This window comes from Nicotiana tomentosiformis, chromosome 8 (assembly GCF_000390325.3).
Source record: "Nicotiana tomentosiformis chromosome 8, ASM39032v3, whole genome shotgun sequence".
Taxonomy (NCBI): Eukaryota; Viridiplantae; Streptophyta; class Magnoliopsida; order Solanales; family Solanaceae; genus Nicotiana; species Nicotiana tomentosiformis.
Window position 1 is genome coordinate 94,787,299 of NC_090819.1, and position 18,357 is coordinate 94,805,655.

Sequence of the window (18,357 nt, forward strand, 5' to 3'; positions counted from 1 at the left end):
TGTAGGCTAGCTGGTCGGAATAATGCATATGAGGGCCACGACCACTTGAGGCACCGTGGGATGCCTGGAGCGCTGAATGAAACAGCCTGGGAGGATGGCCTCTACCAAAAGTACTCCTGCCTCTAGATGAGGCACCGTTGAACTCACCGGAATAATGAGACCTTTTGTCAGACCCCTGACCTCCCTGAGTAAGATCCATTTCGACCCGTCTGGCGACATTAGCAGCCGCCTGAAAAGAAATCTCAGTCCCAGTCTCCTTAGCCATCTGCAATCTGATAGGTTGAGCAAGTCCATCAATAAACCTCCTTACCCTCTCTCTCTCGGTGGGAAGCAGAAGAATGGCATGACGGGCCAAATCCACAAAACGAGTCTCATACTGAGTAACAGTCATACTGCCCTGCTGGAGATGGTCAAACTGACGGTGACGCTCCTCTCTCAATGTGATAGGCAGAAACTTCTCTATGAAGAGCTGAGAGAACTGGTCCCAAGTAAGAACAGGCGACCCAACTGGTCTGGTCAACAAGTAATCTCTCCACCATTTCTTGGCGGAACCAGTCATCTGAAATGCATCAAAATTGACCCTATTGGTCTCCACTATACCCATGTTCCGTAAAACCTCGTGACAGCTGTCAAGATATTCCCAGGGGTCCTCTGAAGGAGCACCACTAAAGTGAACATGAAAGAGCTTGGTAAACCTGTCCAATCTCCATAAAGCCTCAGAAGACATAGCTGGTCCATCTCCGACCTATGCCGCAATAACCGGCTGAACTAATCCGACTGGCTGAGCTGCTGGAGCCTGATACTGGGGAGCTATCTGCTCTGGAGCGAGAGTGGTAGGAGTCTGGGCTCCTCCTCCAGCCTGAGAGACTGCTGGTGCCATGGGAAATGCGCCAGTTTGGGCCACACTCTCCATAAGGCCCACCAAACGGACCAAAGCGTCCTGAAGTACTGGGGTAGCAATGACCCCCTCCGGAACATGAGCTGGTCCGGCAGGAACAGTCTGGGCTGGAACCTCCTCGTCGAGCTCTATCTGAAGCTCCACTGCTGGGGCTGCTGCTCGAGCCCTAGACTGAGCCCTGCCCCTGCCTCGGCCTCTGGTACGACCTCGGCCTCGACCTCTGCCCCGTGTAGGAGCAGTCACTGGAGGCTCTGGCTGCTGCTCAGTTGAGGAAGCGGTATGTGTTCTCGCCATCTGCGAGAGAATAAGAGTAGAAGAGTTCAATCAGTATTGAGGAAGCAACATCGCACGATAGAGAAGAAAAGAAGTTAAACTTGTTCCTAAACTTCATAGCCTCTAGAAGATAAGCACAGACGTCTCCGTACCGATCCTACAGACTCTACTAAGCTTGCTCGTGAATCGTGAGACCTAGGCAACCTAGTGCTTTGATGCCAACTGTCACGACCCGAAATTTCCCACCGACGGGACAGTGATGGCGCCTAACATTTCACTTGCTAGGCCAACCAACGTTAGAGAATCATTTACCAATTCCTTATTTCTATTGAGTAATTAATAATAATTAACTAAGATGAAATATAATAATTGCGAAATATCATAAATCTGCATTAACTACTACCACCCGGATCTGGAGTCGCAATTCACGAGCATTCAAGAATTTGCTACAAGTAATAGTCAGAAAGAAATACAATTGTCTGAATAAAAGAAACAGTAGAACAGAAAAGATAGGCGGAGACTTCAAGGTCTGTGAACGTCGACAGATCTACCTTGAGTCTCCGGACAGCGAACCAATAGCAGAATCTCGATCAACCCGAGCGGTATCAAAATCTGCACAGAAAGTGCAGAGTGCAGTATCAGTACAACCGACCTCATGTACTGGTAAGTGTCGAGCCTAACCTCGACGAAGTAGTGACGAGGCTAAGGCAAGACACCTACAAATTAACCTGTACAATTTAATAGTGTATATAAAAATAATAGAAATGAAGAACTAAACAGAAAATGTCGGGAGGGAAACATAGTGAGGGGAATACAAGATAAAAAACTACAACAGAATGATCACTGGAGCAGTCAATATACCATGAATCAATATGAATAGTGAATACAATAAGGAAAAAATGCACGACATCACCCTTCGTGCTTTTACTCTCAATCTCATCATAAAAATCAATAGAAACGGCACGGCATCACCCTTCGTGCATTAACTCTCATATCATGGCACGACATCACCCTTCGTGCATTAACACTTATAATATGGCACGGCATCACCCTTCGTGCATTAACACTCACAATATGGCACGGCATCACCCTTCGTGCATTAACACTCACAATATGGCACGGCATCACCCTTCGTGCATTAACACTCTCCCTTACTATAATGCAATGCATAAATATCAATAGGGAGATAGAATAGCAAGTACAAACCTTACCTCAACATTTGGTTCCATAACATCAATCTCAACTTGAAATAAAAACTCAATTATCACCAGAAAATCCGTAAACATGATGAGAACGATAAATTGAACAATACTAGTATAACACATCGCAATTAGGCATAGGGTTGAGACAACATAAGAAAAACTGAGAAACATGGAAAACTGGTACATTAGCGGCACATAAGTACTCGTCACCTCACATATACGCCGCTCACATGAATTTCACTTAGCAAGTAATCTAAGGTTCCTAATTCCCTCAAGTCAGGGTTAGACACAACACTTACCTTGCTCCGAAGGCCACTTAATTCTCAATTACAGCATTTTCTTTGGAATTAACCTCCAAACCACTCGTATCTATTCAAAAATGACTCAATAATATCAAATTTAGCTAAAGGAATCAATTACATTGCATAAATTTAGATTTTCTAATGCGAGAAAAGTGTCACAATTGCGATTACTGACCTCGCAAATGCGGACAAAAGATCGCATTTGCGATCCATACCCTTCCTAGACTCCCTTCGCAAATGCGAAGAAAAGTTTGCAATTGCAAACACAGGCTGGACCGGCTTCTCTTTATATTTGCGATGAGTAGTTCGCAAATGCGACCTCATCAGTGATCGCAAATGCCAACCCTGACCTCGCATTTGCGAGGTCTGAGGCCTGCAACACAACTGACGCACACCAACTATTTTTCTAAGTCCAAATCACTCTGTAACCTATCCAAAACTCGCTCGAACCCTCGGGGCTCCAAACCAAACATGCACGCAAGTCTAAAAATATCATACGAACTTGCTCGCACGATCAAATCGCTAAAATAACACCTAGAACTATGAATTTAGTACCAAATCAAATGAAAATCTCAAGAACACTTTAAAATTTCTATTTTCTCAACTGGACGTTCGAATCACGTCAAATTAACTTTATTTCACACCAAATTTCACAGACAACTCTTAAATGCCATAATGAACCCGTACCGGGCTCCGAAATCAAAATACGGACCCGGTACTAACAATGCCAAACATCAATCAATTCTTAAAAATAATTAATTTTTAGACTTTTAATTTTCATCAAAAATTCATAACTTGAGTTAGGGACCTCCGAATTCGATTCCGAGCATACGCACAGGTCCCATAATTCGATACGGACCTACCGGGACCGTCAAAATATGGATCCGGGCCCGTTTACTAAAAAATATTGACCGAAGTCAACTGAAATTAACTTTTAAGGCAAGAATTCTTATTTTCATTAGTTTTCAACATAAAAGCTTTCCGAAAACCTGTCCGGACTGCACACGTAAATCGAGGAGGGTAAAATGAGATTTTTAAGGCTTAAGAGCGCAAATTAGAGTTCTAAAATATAAGATGACCTTTTGGGTCATCACAAGCGCCCCCAGCAAAAGGGACGTTAGTACTGTCGAATAGTACTAGTATGTAAAACTAAACACCATCTCAATAGATTGAATAATAATCCAAGGGAGAAACAGTCATGAGTTCAATAAGAACTTCAAACAATACTAAAACATCAAGTAAGGGTCACATAAGTTCTTAAGTCAATTTACATGTTATTAGGTTGGGTGATCTTTACAACCGATATACCATAAGTTACAATACCACCGTATTCTTACACGGAGTCCGATCACGACCCGATCGGCTAGGTCATCTCATTTGAGGCATCAACCATAACCACAATTTCAATTATCATTTACAGCATAGTCACCACCATGTGTGCGGCATGGCGTCCAATCACGACCCGATCGGTTAGGCCGTCCCACCCGAGACATTACCTTTTCAATAAATCATCTTACTTCACACTTCTTTCACATCTTTTCAATTCATTGGCACGAGTGGTCTCAATCAGAAGATCATTCTTGGCACTTGGCCATATTTCATAATTCAAGTTTCCCCTTTCCACATTCAAACATCATTATTATCACTATCAACAACAATAAGGTTTCCCATTCAAGACATTACATTCACATATAAGCAATTTGGGAATCTTAGGCACGTAAAGTCTTTTCATACAATTTGGCATAATAACCTTTATTCGATCTTGACATGAAGTCTTAACATTACTAATACATATTCTACATTTTGAACACATCCTCAAACGGCAAAATGACATGATGAAGCATTTGGAATAAATATTGAACATACATCCTTCAACACAAACACATTAGGAATAGCCAATTCTATATTGATCAATTTGGGACTTACAACAATTACATGAACACAATGGGATGCGATTCTAAGAAGAAGGAGGTTTAGCCAACATACCTCTATTGAGCTTTCTTAAACTTTTAAAATATTCCGGAATTCTTAGCAACTTCAATGTATTTTAGAAATATAACAAGTTGAACCAAAATTAGGAAGATGATCATGATTCTAACTCATTTGAGCATATTATCAAGCACTAAGTGAGCATTAAGATTTTTAAGGCCCTTTTATGAAAGATTCCATCATTTCTCAACCCATTCTCTACCATTTCTAGCTCACAACCTTTTTACACCCTTTGATAACACATGCATGCAAGATGAACAACTCCCATGCCCAAAATTTATCTTACTAATTACTCAATTCTAGATAAAATTCGAAATTGAGGGTTAGGGTGTAGAATCTTACTTTTAGGATAAAGACCTAGTGCGTTTTTCTTGCTAATCTTCAAAGATTCGAGCACGAATTGAAGGACAATTTGTTGAGGATCACTCTCTCACTCTAGGGCAATCTCACACCCTCAAAATGTCAGATTTTAGCTAAAAAAAATAAGACAAAACGTTTAATTAACGAAGTAGGGTCAGATTATAAAAATCCAAAAATGAAGCTCCGCAACAGGGTATGTGGTCGCATATGCGACCGCATAATGGATATGCGGTCCGCATATTGGCCGCATAATTTGGTGCCAAAAACTGGAAAAATCTGCATGGGTCAGCGATAGTTATGCGGCCCGTAGACCTATTATGTGGTCGCATAATGCGCTACAGAACTTCCCTCCGCAAAAATTTTCAAGGTTGATTATGGGATCAAAGTGCGGACCGCGAAATGGTTATGCGGTCGCATAATTGACCGCGAAATTGACATAAAAAATGGCTCAAGTAGCTACTTCACTCTGCGGCCATTCTGCGGTCCGCAGAATGATTATGCGGTCGCATAATGGGCATCAGAATTGCCTATTTCTGCAAAATAATTCCCTTAAACTCCCCAGCACACTGTTCAATCAAAAAAGTCCGAACCGCGCTACTATTATTGACCTCTACACCTACCCTGGCATCACGGAACCCCGGTTTTTAGGAAATATTTTTACGGGGCCTTACACAACTTCAAGAACTTAACGACCGTTTCAATGAGGTGACAAGTGATTTGTTTCATAGAGTAGCTTGCCTGAACCCAGTTGATTCATTTTCTAGTTTTGACATTAGGAAGATAGTGAAAATGGCTAAATTATATCCTGATGACTTTGATGAATTTAATTTGGGTGTCCTTGAGAATCAACTTGCTAATTATATTATTGATGTACGTGATATTGATCAAAGATTCTCCAATTTATGTGGACTTGGTGAACTTTCAAAAAAACTAGTTGAGACAAAGAAGAATATTACTTATCCTCTTGTATTTTGCTTAGTGAAACTTGCTTTGCTTCTGCCAATTGCCACTGCAACCATTGAAAGAGCTTTTTCTGCAATGAAATTTATCAAGAATGACTTGCGGAATTGAATGGATGATGAATATTTAGATGGTTGCATAGTGCCTTATGTAGAAAAAAAGTATTTCGTACTATTTCTAATGAGGTTGTTATAAAAATATTTTAAGAGATGAGACCTCGTCGAGTATAATTGTAATAGTATATTTAAATTGTGCTTCCAGTAGTAATATTTTTTTGTTGATTCCTTTATATTGATTTTGATTTATACAATAGATAATTCGGTTAACGTGTTTTTATGATTTAGCTAAAAATTGTGTATTTTATTATGTGCACTATTCATAAAAAAAAATTTACTTATCCAAAGGTTGAACACTCTGTGTAAAATTTCTGGCTACACCATTATTTATATTTATGATGTTACTCAGGAGTGGGACAGAGAAAAAAAAACTAAAAAAGAAATCTCGTGTAAATTCTTATTAGATTGTTGAAGAGTATTTGCGAACAAAGATGGATTTTGTTCCTCCCCTGATGCAAAAAGTGAAAAAAGAAAAAGTTACCCACGCTCGGGTAAAAGAACTAAAAGCTGATCGCAAAAAACAGACGTTTTTTTTCTGTCTATTTAAAAATTATTGGCACATTTATATATCGGTAAAGGTCAAATATACCCTTGTACTTTCGAAAATAATTTAACAATAACATTCGTTATACTATTGGGCTATATATACCCTTACTGTCATACTTTAGAACAAATATATCCTTATTTTGGACGAAGTGCCACATGGCAGCACCAGATTAAAACAAGTCATTTTCTTTTTACCCGATCCGTTTGAAAACTCACCACCCGACCCACCCATTTTCACCCCACTTAAAAATATAATCTTACATAAATAAGAACCCCATTTTACCTTACCCCTCTCTTGAAACACAAAGAAGCGAAAAATTAGGGTTTATCATATTTTAATTTCTGGGTTCTTTCAATTCGTTCATGTGAATCTTAAATTTTTATGGTAACTAGTCCTTTTCTAGTTCTTTATTCTAGAGTGGTAACAAGGAATAAAAAATATAACAACTCTAGAATAAAGAACTAGAAAAGGACCAGTTACCATAAAAATTTAAGATTCACATAAACGAATTGAAAGAACTCAAAAATTGAAATATGATGAACCCTAATTTTTCGCTTCTTTGTGTTTCAAGAGAGGGGTAAGGTAAAATGGGGTTCTTATTTACGTAAGATTGTAATTTTAAGTGGGGTGAAAATGGGTGGGTCGGGTGGTAGATTTTCAAACGGATCGGGTAAAAAATAAAATGGTTTGTTTTAATCTGGTGCTGCCACGTGACGTTCCATCCAAAATAAGAGTATATTTGTTCCAAAGTATGACAACATGAGTATATATAGTCCAATAGTGTAACAAGAGATTTTTTTAAATCATTTTCGAAAGTACATGAGTATATTTGGCCCTTTATAGTATATATATTTAAGAATGTCTAAGTTCATACTTTTTCCCTTTAATAATGAGAGAATTTTTCAGGCGCTGACATGGAATTGAGTGATCTACTAGGAGGGTACGTATATATTCTACAAATATAAACTTTATACATCAAAAGTTTTTCTTTGTTTATTTTTAATATAATTGCAATCAAATGGTTTTCAAACATAATTTGAGGAAGTAATGAATTAAAGATGATTGAAATGAAAATCTGCAATATATTAAAGTAACTTTATACTTTATGATAACTAATTTAAACTAATTGCTATTAGTAGTTTTTCTTCACAAAAAAAAGGCTACTCCCTTTATACGACACTTTATTCATTTTGGATGTTCCAAAAGGTGACATAATTCTATTTCTATACAACTAGACATTCAAAAATCTAAATTCATTACATTATTCATAATATAGCTTTGATGTCATGTGTGTTCTAATTTCAACCATTACTTTAATATATATTTTTTCACTATAACTAAGTATATATAATTGAATACTATCTAAAGCTTTGCGTTAAATCAAAAAGTATCAAACATCATCTATAAAATGAAACTTATGAAGTATTACATAAAATTGAGACATATTTATAATAATTATTAGTATTAATCAATATTAGTGAAGTTTTTATTTTTCAGAAAAAGAATATTATTCCACTCCCTTGCAAGGGATATAATATTAGTGGTGACTTTATTTAGGAAAGGACCAGTGCATGAGCGGCGCGCAAATTTCCAAGCTAGGGTTCTTTTTTCTTTCCCTCGTATTCCTTCATATATATTCCCTGTACGAAAAACCCCAAAGCTGAAAACAGAACAGAGTCTCAATAAGGTTAAACCATTTACATTTCATCTAATCCTTTTCATTTAATCCCACTGTTTCTAAGTTAAACTCTCTTTTTTCTATTTGCGTAATAACTGAATTTTTGAGCTTTTTGAAGTGAAGGGGTTTTGCTGGTTAATTGTAACATGGAAGCTTGTTGCGGAGCTGCAATCATGGGTTCTGTTCAGCAGCCTGTTTGGGTTAAAAGTTCAGCTTTTCCTTCAAAAGGGGCTACTGGTGGTATTAATGTAAATTTGAGTCGGCTTAAATTATGCTCTGTAAAGCCCTGCAGAGCATCTCCAATTGAAGGGAGCTTGTTAACAGGAAGCCCTACTTCTTCTGTTTCTGTAGGTAATCTTGAAATTTTTGTTGGTTTTGTTCTACACATAGTATATGCATATAAGAAATTTTCTTTACAAGTATTTTGGTTGTCTTTTATGCATAAAAATTTAATCTTTTTATGGGGGATGGTTTGCTGATTCACTTTCATGCATATTTGTTATTCGAATGGGGTTTGATGGACCATTTATATGTGTTTTTGTGAAGTGTCTAGGAGACATGTTCTTCAGAAGTTACTTGTCAATAGGTTTTAATTATGTGCTAAATCAAATTAATTAATGTAATTTGGTTATATCATAGGCTATGACGTTTCTGGACTTGTGGAGTTATTGCTAAATTTGTAGTATTTGGCATCTTGTTATTACCCTTTTTTTTGGGGTGGGCGGGCGGGCGGAGTGTGTTGATCACATGAAATATTATTTGATACTCCCGACAGAGGTGAATTTAGGATTTAATATTTATAGGTTCAATCTTTAATTTTTTTAGCATTGAACCCATTATATTCTTAAAAATTATGGGTTTAGACTTGCTATTTATTGCAATATTAATGAATTCTTCCATATAACTTTATCTACATCATCAAAATTACTAGGTTCAGATAACCCGTTGCCCGAGTGCTACATCCACCCCTGACTGCTGATATGAAATTTTGTTCATTTGACGAGTTATAAATGTAGGCTCTTTTTTTATTTATAATAAAAAATGTAGACTCTTAAGTGCAATTTTGTACACCAATTGCCTTGTGCAATGAACTTGTTAGATCACATAAAGCTGGAATGTGGTATCTGTAGGGCCTGAATTTTCTCTGTAGGCTTCTGAAATTGCAGTGACTGATGACTTTCCAATTTACTTGGGTTAGGACTTGGAAGTGTCTTTTTCTTGTTTACAAACGACATATGAAGAGGTTTTCAATCTTGTTTTATGATTGGTGTCAGAAGAAATTTTCATTGAGCATTTTAATTTGCCTTTTCTTTTCTTTGCAAGGAATGCAAAAACTAATAGGGACTAAGCCATTTCTGGTGCTTAGATATCCCTCACAATTTGCATGATGACAATTACTTTCTTAGACTTTCTTCATTTACTCATGGTTGTCAACTGCATTTTTTAGGTGCTGAAAGCAGCTTTGAAGACTATGGAGTGAGTGAAGCTGATCCTGATGTTCGTGCTATAATTGACAAAGAGAAGAAACGTCAATTTAGGAGCTTAGAACTTATTGCATCTGAGAATTTCACATCTCGGGCAGTGATGGAAGCAGTTGGTTCTTGCCTTACAAACAAATATTCTGAAGGGCTTCCAGGCAAAAGGTGAACCTGATATTAATCATACATTTCTTCCTTATAGAAAACTTGTCTTCTTTTATGTAGCTTGTTTAATGACAAATTTGTAGTTCTTAATTTGTGTCAGATATTATGGTGGGAATGAATACATTGATGAGTTGGAAACTCTCTGTCAAGAAAGGGCATTGGCTGCCTTTAGTTTAGATGGAAAGCAATGGGGTGTAAACGTTCAACCATTATCTGGTTCACCAGCAAATTTCGCAGTTTACACAGCGGTTCTTAATCCACACGACCGGATTATGGTAAGTTTTAACTAGTAAGCAGTTTTTATTATTGCTAATTTTTAGTTGCTGCATTGACTGACATTTGTATTGTCTGATTGTACCTCAGGGATTGGACTTACCTCATGGTGGCCACTTGTCCCATGGATTTATGACTCCTAAACGACGAGTTTCAGCCACCTCTATTTACTTTGAGTCCATGCCTTATCGACTTGATGAATCTACAGGTAAAAGTGTGCTACTTTACCATATTGGATTTGGACTGTTAACTAGAATTATTAGCTGATGGGAAGTTTGTCTTAACTCTAAACAGGCATTCTCGATTATGAAATGCTTGAGAAAACAGCGAATCTTTTTCGACCAAAACTTATTATTGCTGGTGCTAGTGCATATCCACGTGATTTTGATTATCCTCGTCTGAGAAAGGTATCTGTAATAATTAAATTTGTTATATTCATAACATCATCTTGTTCTCTTTGTATTTGGCATCTAATATTAAGCTTCTTATGTCTTGAAAGATAGCAGATGCTGTCGGAGCTTTCCTAATGATGGATATGGCTCATATCAGTGGGCTTGTTGCTGCCTCTGTACTTGCTAATCCATTTGAATACTGTGACATTGTCACTACTACTACTCACAAGGTACTGTTATTCCTTGCCGAGCTAATAGTTTTGTGCTCAGCACATCCCTCCCTTCCCTGCTCCTTAAAATAAATGTTAAATAGTCATACCAATTATATTTTCATTTAGCTTCTCTCTCTTTCTCTCTCCAATGCACTTCTGCTGTTAGATTTCCAAAAATGTGTCAAGTCTGGTTATTCTCTTTTCAATTTTTCAAAGTAAGATATAACAATAGAAAGAATTCTTTAAAGTAAGATATATGAGATTAGCCTGGTTTTAAAGTTATACATAAGGCGGAGAATTAGGCCCTCCGGACAAGCGTGCTCTTTGAGTGTTACAGCTTACAAACTGTGTGCGGAAGTCCATGTATGGAGATGTTCTAATTATTGGTGGAACTGTAGTGTTTCTTCTTGCAAATAAATGATCAAAATCCAAATTGTACAGTGAACTAGATCGGTCTGCACACGTAGGAAAATGAAAGATGTTAAGTCATGTTGTGTTTGAGAAATGTGTGCTGCATCATGCAGTATAAATTAACTTATAGATTGAAATTTTCGGGAAGACTACTAACTCCATCTTTAAACTCCAATATTTTAGTAGTTACAGACAAGGTTTCTTGTGTGCTAATATCTGAGTCACTATGGCCTAACTTGGACTTGTCTGTTCAGTCTCTTAGAGGTCCTAGAGGTGGAATGATCTTCTTCAAAAAAGATCCAGTTCTGGGTGTGGATCTGGAATCTGCTATAAATAATGCTGTTTTTCCTGGTTTGCAGGTAAGTTCATTTTTCTTTTGATTATCCATCCTTCTGTTTTTCCTTTTTGGAATATGGCCATGAGTGTTAATACCTTACCAAAGCTAAGAACAACTTTTCCTTTTGGACTCTATATTATATTGTTTGGATTCTCCGAATTGAGCTGGCAATGATTGTTTCTCTTCAGGGTGGACCCCATAATCACACAATTGGAGGTCTAGCCGTTTGTTTGAAACATGCCAAATCACCTGAATTTAAGGCTTATCAGAACCAGGTAAGAATTTTTGGCTTCTTTACCCAACACCGTCTCCATCTGTACTGAAAATGTCACTCCATTTATTATTTATTTATCTTGTAGGTGGTCTCTAACTGTAGAGCTCTTGCAAGCCGGTTAATGGAATTAGGCTACAAGCTGGTCTCAGGAGGGAGTGACAATCATTTGGTTCTTGTCGATTTGAGGCCTCTAGTGAGTTTTCCGGGTTATACCTTTCTTTTCCATTTTCCTTTGTATAAATACTCAATTATTGCGTGGGATAGATTTATATTTTGATAGTAATTAAGAAACTATCAGATTATATTACTAACATCAATTGCAATCTATATACTAGTTTTGGTTAAAGTAAATTTTCAGAAAAATTATGGTTAGTATTAGTCTTTCTGCATTGCTGGCTGTAAGCTTGCATAGATTAACAGAGTTCATATTTCAATTAGGGAATTGATGGTGCTAGAGTGGAGAAAATACTTGACATGGCATCAATCACTCTCAATAAGAATTCAGTACCTGGTGAGTGTAGCTTATGCAGTTAATTGTCATATTTTGAAGTTCCTTTTGTATTTACACTGTCAAATCGAAAACTATAGGTGATAAAAGTGCACTAGTACCTGGTGGCATCCGCATAGGCTCACCGGCCATGACCACTCGAGGTTTTACAGAGAAGGAATTTGTAGCAGTTGCAGATTTCATTCACGAGGGCGTTCAAATTACTCTTGAAGCCAAGAAGTCTGTCTCTAGTACCAAACTCCAAGATTTCTTGAAGTTTGTTACTGCCCCAGATTTTAATTTGATTGATAGGGTGTTGGACTTACAAAGAAGGGTCGAAGCTTTCACGAGCCAGTACCCATTGCCTGGTTTATGAAGTGGTATTGGAAGGCCGAATTGCCTGATGATAATACAGCTTCCCTTTCCTATTTCATTACACCCAGAATTTTGCAATGTGCTGTTTAGGATGTTTTAGGATGATTCAATGCATTGATACCTATACTAGTTTGCTCTCTGAAAATCATCTTTGTTCTTCTTCTGGAGAAGTGCAGCAGATTTATAATCTGTGTTGAAGCCCAAAATAGGAGTTGGTGTTGTAAACAATTGAATTTCATCCGAATTACTCGAAAACTTACATGGCAATTGTAGTTCAGTTTTGTCTGTCTATTGGAATTTGAATATCTAAAATGCTACGTATGTGATTTAATGCCAACGTACAAAAGAGTGCATTTTAAATGAGGTTTATGGTTGTCCTTCGGCAAAAAAAATTGCAATCGATCAGACAGATTGTGGACTTGAGCTCGTATGTGGTAACAGATCAAAGTTACAAAGTTGATATTCTAATTCTAGGGAAAACTACATTGTATTGTATAGCCCTTTCAAAAATAATAGCCGGTAAAATGTATATTTTTTTGTATATTAAAGAATATATATATTTTATACATAATCAGTATATATTTTTTATATATTTTGCTAGTTGATGTAATTATTTTTGGCAGACCGGCCAAAGATGTGACTTGCCCTTGATTCTACCTCTGATTTCAATAACAGAGTTCATGGATTGCTGAGTATTTAAACTTGAAGCGTTATTCCTTTTAATACAAAAGCTTGGATGATATAAAAGCCGAGGCAATTAGAATACATTTAATGTAGATGCATTTGGATAAGGGCTAATGTATAAGATTAATAATACAAAAACTTATTCGCGGATCAATAACCTAGATTAAAGTATTACTCTATAGTAATAACATAGATTTGGATTGAAATGTGAGTCGCAACTCAAACAAAGTAAAAAAGAAATTAAAAGGATATCTATTTAGGTATCGTATATTTTGAATGTGAAGTAACTCAAATACAGCAGTTATACCATTTATCCATGTTGAGATATCAAGGCTAGGCTCTTCATCATCTACAATTTTTGTTTGCTCGAAGTTGCACTTTCATTTGTTTGTAAATAAGTGACACTTTCTAACCCATTTAATTAAGAATTCAATATGGATTAAAATTTAAATGCCTGTTGCAAAATTACCTATATTTTAAAAGGAAAAGGCCAAATATACCTCTCTACTTTCGGATAATGTGTATATTTAACCTCCATTATACTATCCCGCCAAATTTATTCCCTACCATTATACTATCTGGCCAAATTTACCCCTACCATCAGCAAACTTTTAAAAATTACCCCACAATCCGTCAGGTGACCCAAAATCTTCCAAATCATTTTAATTAAGTCACTTATTCTTCTTCATCCACTATTTTTAAAATAATTAGCATTTACCTGCTTTCTTAATTGGAAAAAAAAAATAAGAGAAAGAAATATTAAAATAATAAAACGGTTAGTAATAGTAAATTGAAGAATCTAATTAGGTAGTTTGTCTAAATTCTAAAAGTATTTACAACTTCCCAACTTTAATGAATTCCTTGCACCAAAGGTATGGAGACTTTGAAAGTATTAATGATAGAAGTGAAAGTTCCTTGAAGACTTTACATTGTCAATTCAACTTTGCGTGAATCAAATGCCTACACATTGTGCACTCATAAGTTAGATCGAATTCTATACTAACTAGACAATAACAAAATATATTCGAATATACATGTACATACATGATGATAAGCTGCATATAATACATAATAAATAGACCCACTGAACTCTACGGTGTGTATATGGTTGAAAATAAATAAAATTTTAAATCGATTCCAAACCTGTTATCACAAGAAGAGAAGTGGGTGCATTGGTATATCCATGAAATTGTATAGTCTAGTACCTTTAACATTCACATCAATACTAATTTCTGAAAATACTGGAGCAAGAAGAATAACAAGTGATTACAATAAAAGAAAATTAGGAGATTTCAGATTACTTAACAGATCAAAGAGTAATTTCTAAAAGTTTGCTGAATAAACTTGGCTGGATAGTATAGTAAGAGTAAATTTGGCCGGATAGTATAACGGAGGTTAAATGTAGACAATATCCGAAAATAGAAGGGGGTTGTATTTGGTCCTTTTCCTTATTTTAAATGGGTGAAAATCATCCCCCCAAATTCGTTTTAAAATTAAACTCCCTAACTTGAACTACAACCCTTCTTTCCATCAAATCATCTATTTTGCCCTTTGACATACTCAATCAACTCTTCTACGTAATTTTATTTATAGAATTTTGCCCTTGAACGTTGTGAAGATGTTTAAATTTGTCTTCGTTAATAGTTGGAGTCAAAACTCATGCAATTATAAGATTGATCCAAATTTGCCTTTTTTCACTAGCCGCGGAAGCTTTCCAACATATGAGCATTTTGTACAAGAGAAATGTTCAAATTTGCCCTTGAATTATTTTAAAGGTCCATGTTTGTCCTTGAATTTTACAAAATTTTGCAGATATGTCATCGCTCTAAATCAATCACCATCTTAACAATAGAAACACGACTTGAAGATCTCCACCATCACTTCATCCCGATGATACTCATGGAAAGAAAATACAAAAATTCCACGTTCGAACTCATACCTTAATTTTTACCACTTTCCCATGTAAAACCACCGACATTCAACCATTATAATCTCATCTTAATCGCCATAATATTGTTGCAAATGATTTAGAAGCTAAATATTGTATATCTAGGTTTATTTTAGCATTAGTAAGTTGATGTAGAGTTTTGGCATCACTATTGATGATCTAAGAAGGATTGGTGATGACGTTATATAATTGATCATTGTTTGAGTTCACTTCGAAATTATTCAAGGCTTCAGACAATTAAGTTGAACTTGGGGATATATTACATCTTATTCTAAATGGTAATTTAAAATCTGAGTAGAAAGATCCTTTCATCAATTCAGTACAGAGACAATCAAAATACCATTTAGAATAAACGTGACAATTATTTTTTACAGTCTTCCGAGATGTGCTTCTAGTATTTGTTTAGAGAAAGTTTTACCTTCTACAGCAAAAGTATACGACATATTTATTATAAACCAAAATTATTTTAAAATATTATTTTCTATAGCTATCTTTTATATTTTATAGCAAAATAGGTATTTATGATATATACTACTATTGAGGCATGAAATACACTTTTTATATTTTTTCTCTTTCTTTCAATTAACACAAGATTTTCCCTCAGATTTTTTCTTCTTTCTCTCTCTCTTTTCCTTCTCTCTCTTCGAGCAACTCAAGCCCTAGTATTGATGACCGACGAGAAAGAAGAATCTCTCTCTCTTCGATCAACTCAAGATACACGCCCTAGTATTGATGGCCGACGAGACATTATAATATAGTAGAAGATAGTTAGGAAACAGAAAAGAGTGAATTTTTCGAACTGAAATGAGCAATGTGATGAACCCTTATCATAAATTTGTTGTACGGATCCGACGAACTTTCTTCTCTTCTTGGCCGGAAAATGCCATTTCCGACGAAATTTCTTCTCTTCTTTGTTATTTAATCACATACAATGATACAATTACATTGTATTTTGTACAAATTCACTCAAACACATTGCATTTATATATATATATATATATTGCATGTATTTATGTATTTCGAATATCTGTATTTTCTTTAATACAACTGAATACACATGTATTCATGCAATATAAACATTGAAATACACTGAATACAAACATTAAAATAGAACAGAATATAAATAGTGAATACATTTAATTTTAAAATACAGTAAAATATACTGAATACAAATAGAAATACAATGAATACAACCAATGAAATATACCGAATACAACAGTAAAAATATGTATTAGAAATAACTAAAATACTGTTAATACAAATACATTTGAATACACTGAATATAAAATAGCGAATACAGTAAATACAAACATTGAATATAATGAATGCAACAATTAAAAAAAATATTGAAACACACTACAAAAGTTATATAGAACTTAAAAAATTATTCTAATTAATTGGGTTGATAATGAGGCATATTATTGGTTTTATTGAGTTATATTAGGAGTGTATCATGCTAATTGATATTATTTCCGTTATTAGACAGTTGGACATACCTATTTTTAAGATGATTGCTGTTACTGTATTCATGAATACATGGCGCTAATACATGTGCGTACAACTGGACTGCCATGATTTTAGGCGCTTTTTGCTGCTGTATTCGTGAATTCATCGAATACATTATCGTAACAACTGAGTAGTAGCTATATGAAGTAAATTGTAGCTATAGGAAGTAAATTGTAGCTATAGAAAGTTAATAGTCACTAAACAATAGTGGTTTCTGAAAATTAAACTGTATTGGTACAATTATGCTTTGCAGAATTTTAGTTACCAAAAAAGACAATCATTTTTACGCGCATTAAGTATACTAGTGTGTGTATAATTTTGATTGCTTTCATGAATATTTTTAAACTTTAATTCAACACTTATTACAAGTATAAATAGTAAATGCTTAAGTTGTTATTACCTCAATTTTTAATATTTACTTTGTATTATATACATTGAATATATATTTAATAGTAATCATTCTCCGTTATTTCGATTCATGTAAATAAATTATTCAACTTTGTTTGTTAGTAGCAAAATTAAAATATGGAAAATTAATTGTAATAAGTGTTCAGCAGCTCATTCTTTATTATTCATGTTACAATCTTATTACGTTCCATTAAGTTCATAACGGGATTTTAAAACCTTTTGTTTGTTCTTTTACACCAACGAGCTCTACATCCAATGTTCATATCTTTGCACAAGCACCTATCCTTGAATAATATGCTTAGGTTTACAAAGGCGACATCGGAAACCCAATCAGTATTTTCTGATTGGAATACAACAACAGTAACATACCCAGTATCCCATATTGTGGGGTCTAGGGAGAGTAGTGTATACGTAGACCTTACCCCTACCTTGTGAGGATAGAGAGGTTGTTTCCAATAGACATTCGGCTCAGGAAAGTATAAGCACCACATTAATAAAAATATAGACAAGAAGGGATAGTACCAAAAAGCCATATAAAAGCAGAATAAAAATAACAAGACAGTAAGGTGATCAACAACGAAAGAAAACAACAGTTAGGCATAAAAACCTACTACCAACAGAAAGTGAGACTGTGTGTCAATACTACTGTTATGAACACTCTAGATTACCTACTATACTACCCTAATCCTCGACCTCCATACCTTCCTATCAAGGGTCATGTCCTCGGTCAGCTGAAGCTGTGCCATGTCTTGCCTAATCACCTTTCCCCACCTCTTCTTTGACCTACCTCTACTTCTCCGTAGGCCCTCCAATGTCAACCTCTCACACCTCCTCACCGGGGCATCTGTGCACCTCCTCCTCACATGACCAAACCACATAAGTCATGCTTCCCGCATCTTGTCCTCAATAGGAGCCACACCCACCTTGTCGCGAATAACCTTATTTCTGATCCTATCTAACCTGATGTGCCCGCACATTCATCTCAACATCCTCATCTCTACTACCTTCATCTTCTGGACATGAGCGATCTTGACTGGCCAACACTCAGCCCCATACAACATCGTTGGTCTGACCACCACTCT

The 18,357-nt window shown here is 35.8% G+C and overlaps 1 protein-coding gene across 2 annotated transcripts; it reads left to right on the plus strand.

The window, feature by feature from the left end:
* Positions 1-8,194: 8,194 nt before the first annotated feature.
* On the plus strand, positions 8,195-13,018 carry LOC104088302 (serine hydroxymethyltransferase 3, chloroplastic-like). Of its 2 annotated transcripts, none has more exons than XM_009592957.4 (12): positions 8,195-8,334; positions 8,449-8,676; positions 9,773-9,968; positions 10,069-10,243; positions 10,332-10,449; positions 10,536-10,648; positions 10,741-10,863; positions 11,511-11,615; positions 11,782-11,868; positions 11,953-12,060; positions 12,306-12,378; positions 12,456-13,018. In XM_009592957.4, the coding sequence occupies exons 2-12, from the start codon at positions 8,472-8,474 to the stop codon at positions 12,728-12,730; spliced, it is 1,578 nt and encodes a 525-aa protein (XP_009591252.1). In that variant the 5' UTR covers positions 8,195-8,334; positions 8,449-8,471; the 3' UTR covers positions 12,731-13,018. The 2 variants fall into 2 exon arrangements, with proteins under 2 accessions (XP_009591252.1, XP_009591254.1); XM_009592959.4 differs by having other exon boundaries at positions 8,209-8,334; positions 8,444-8,676.
* The last annotated feature ends 5,339 nt before the right edge of the window (positions 13,019-18,357 follow it).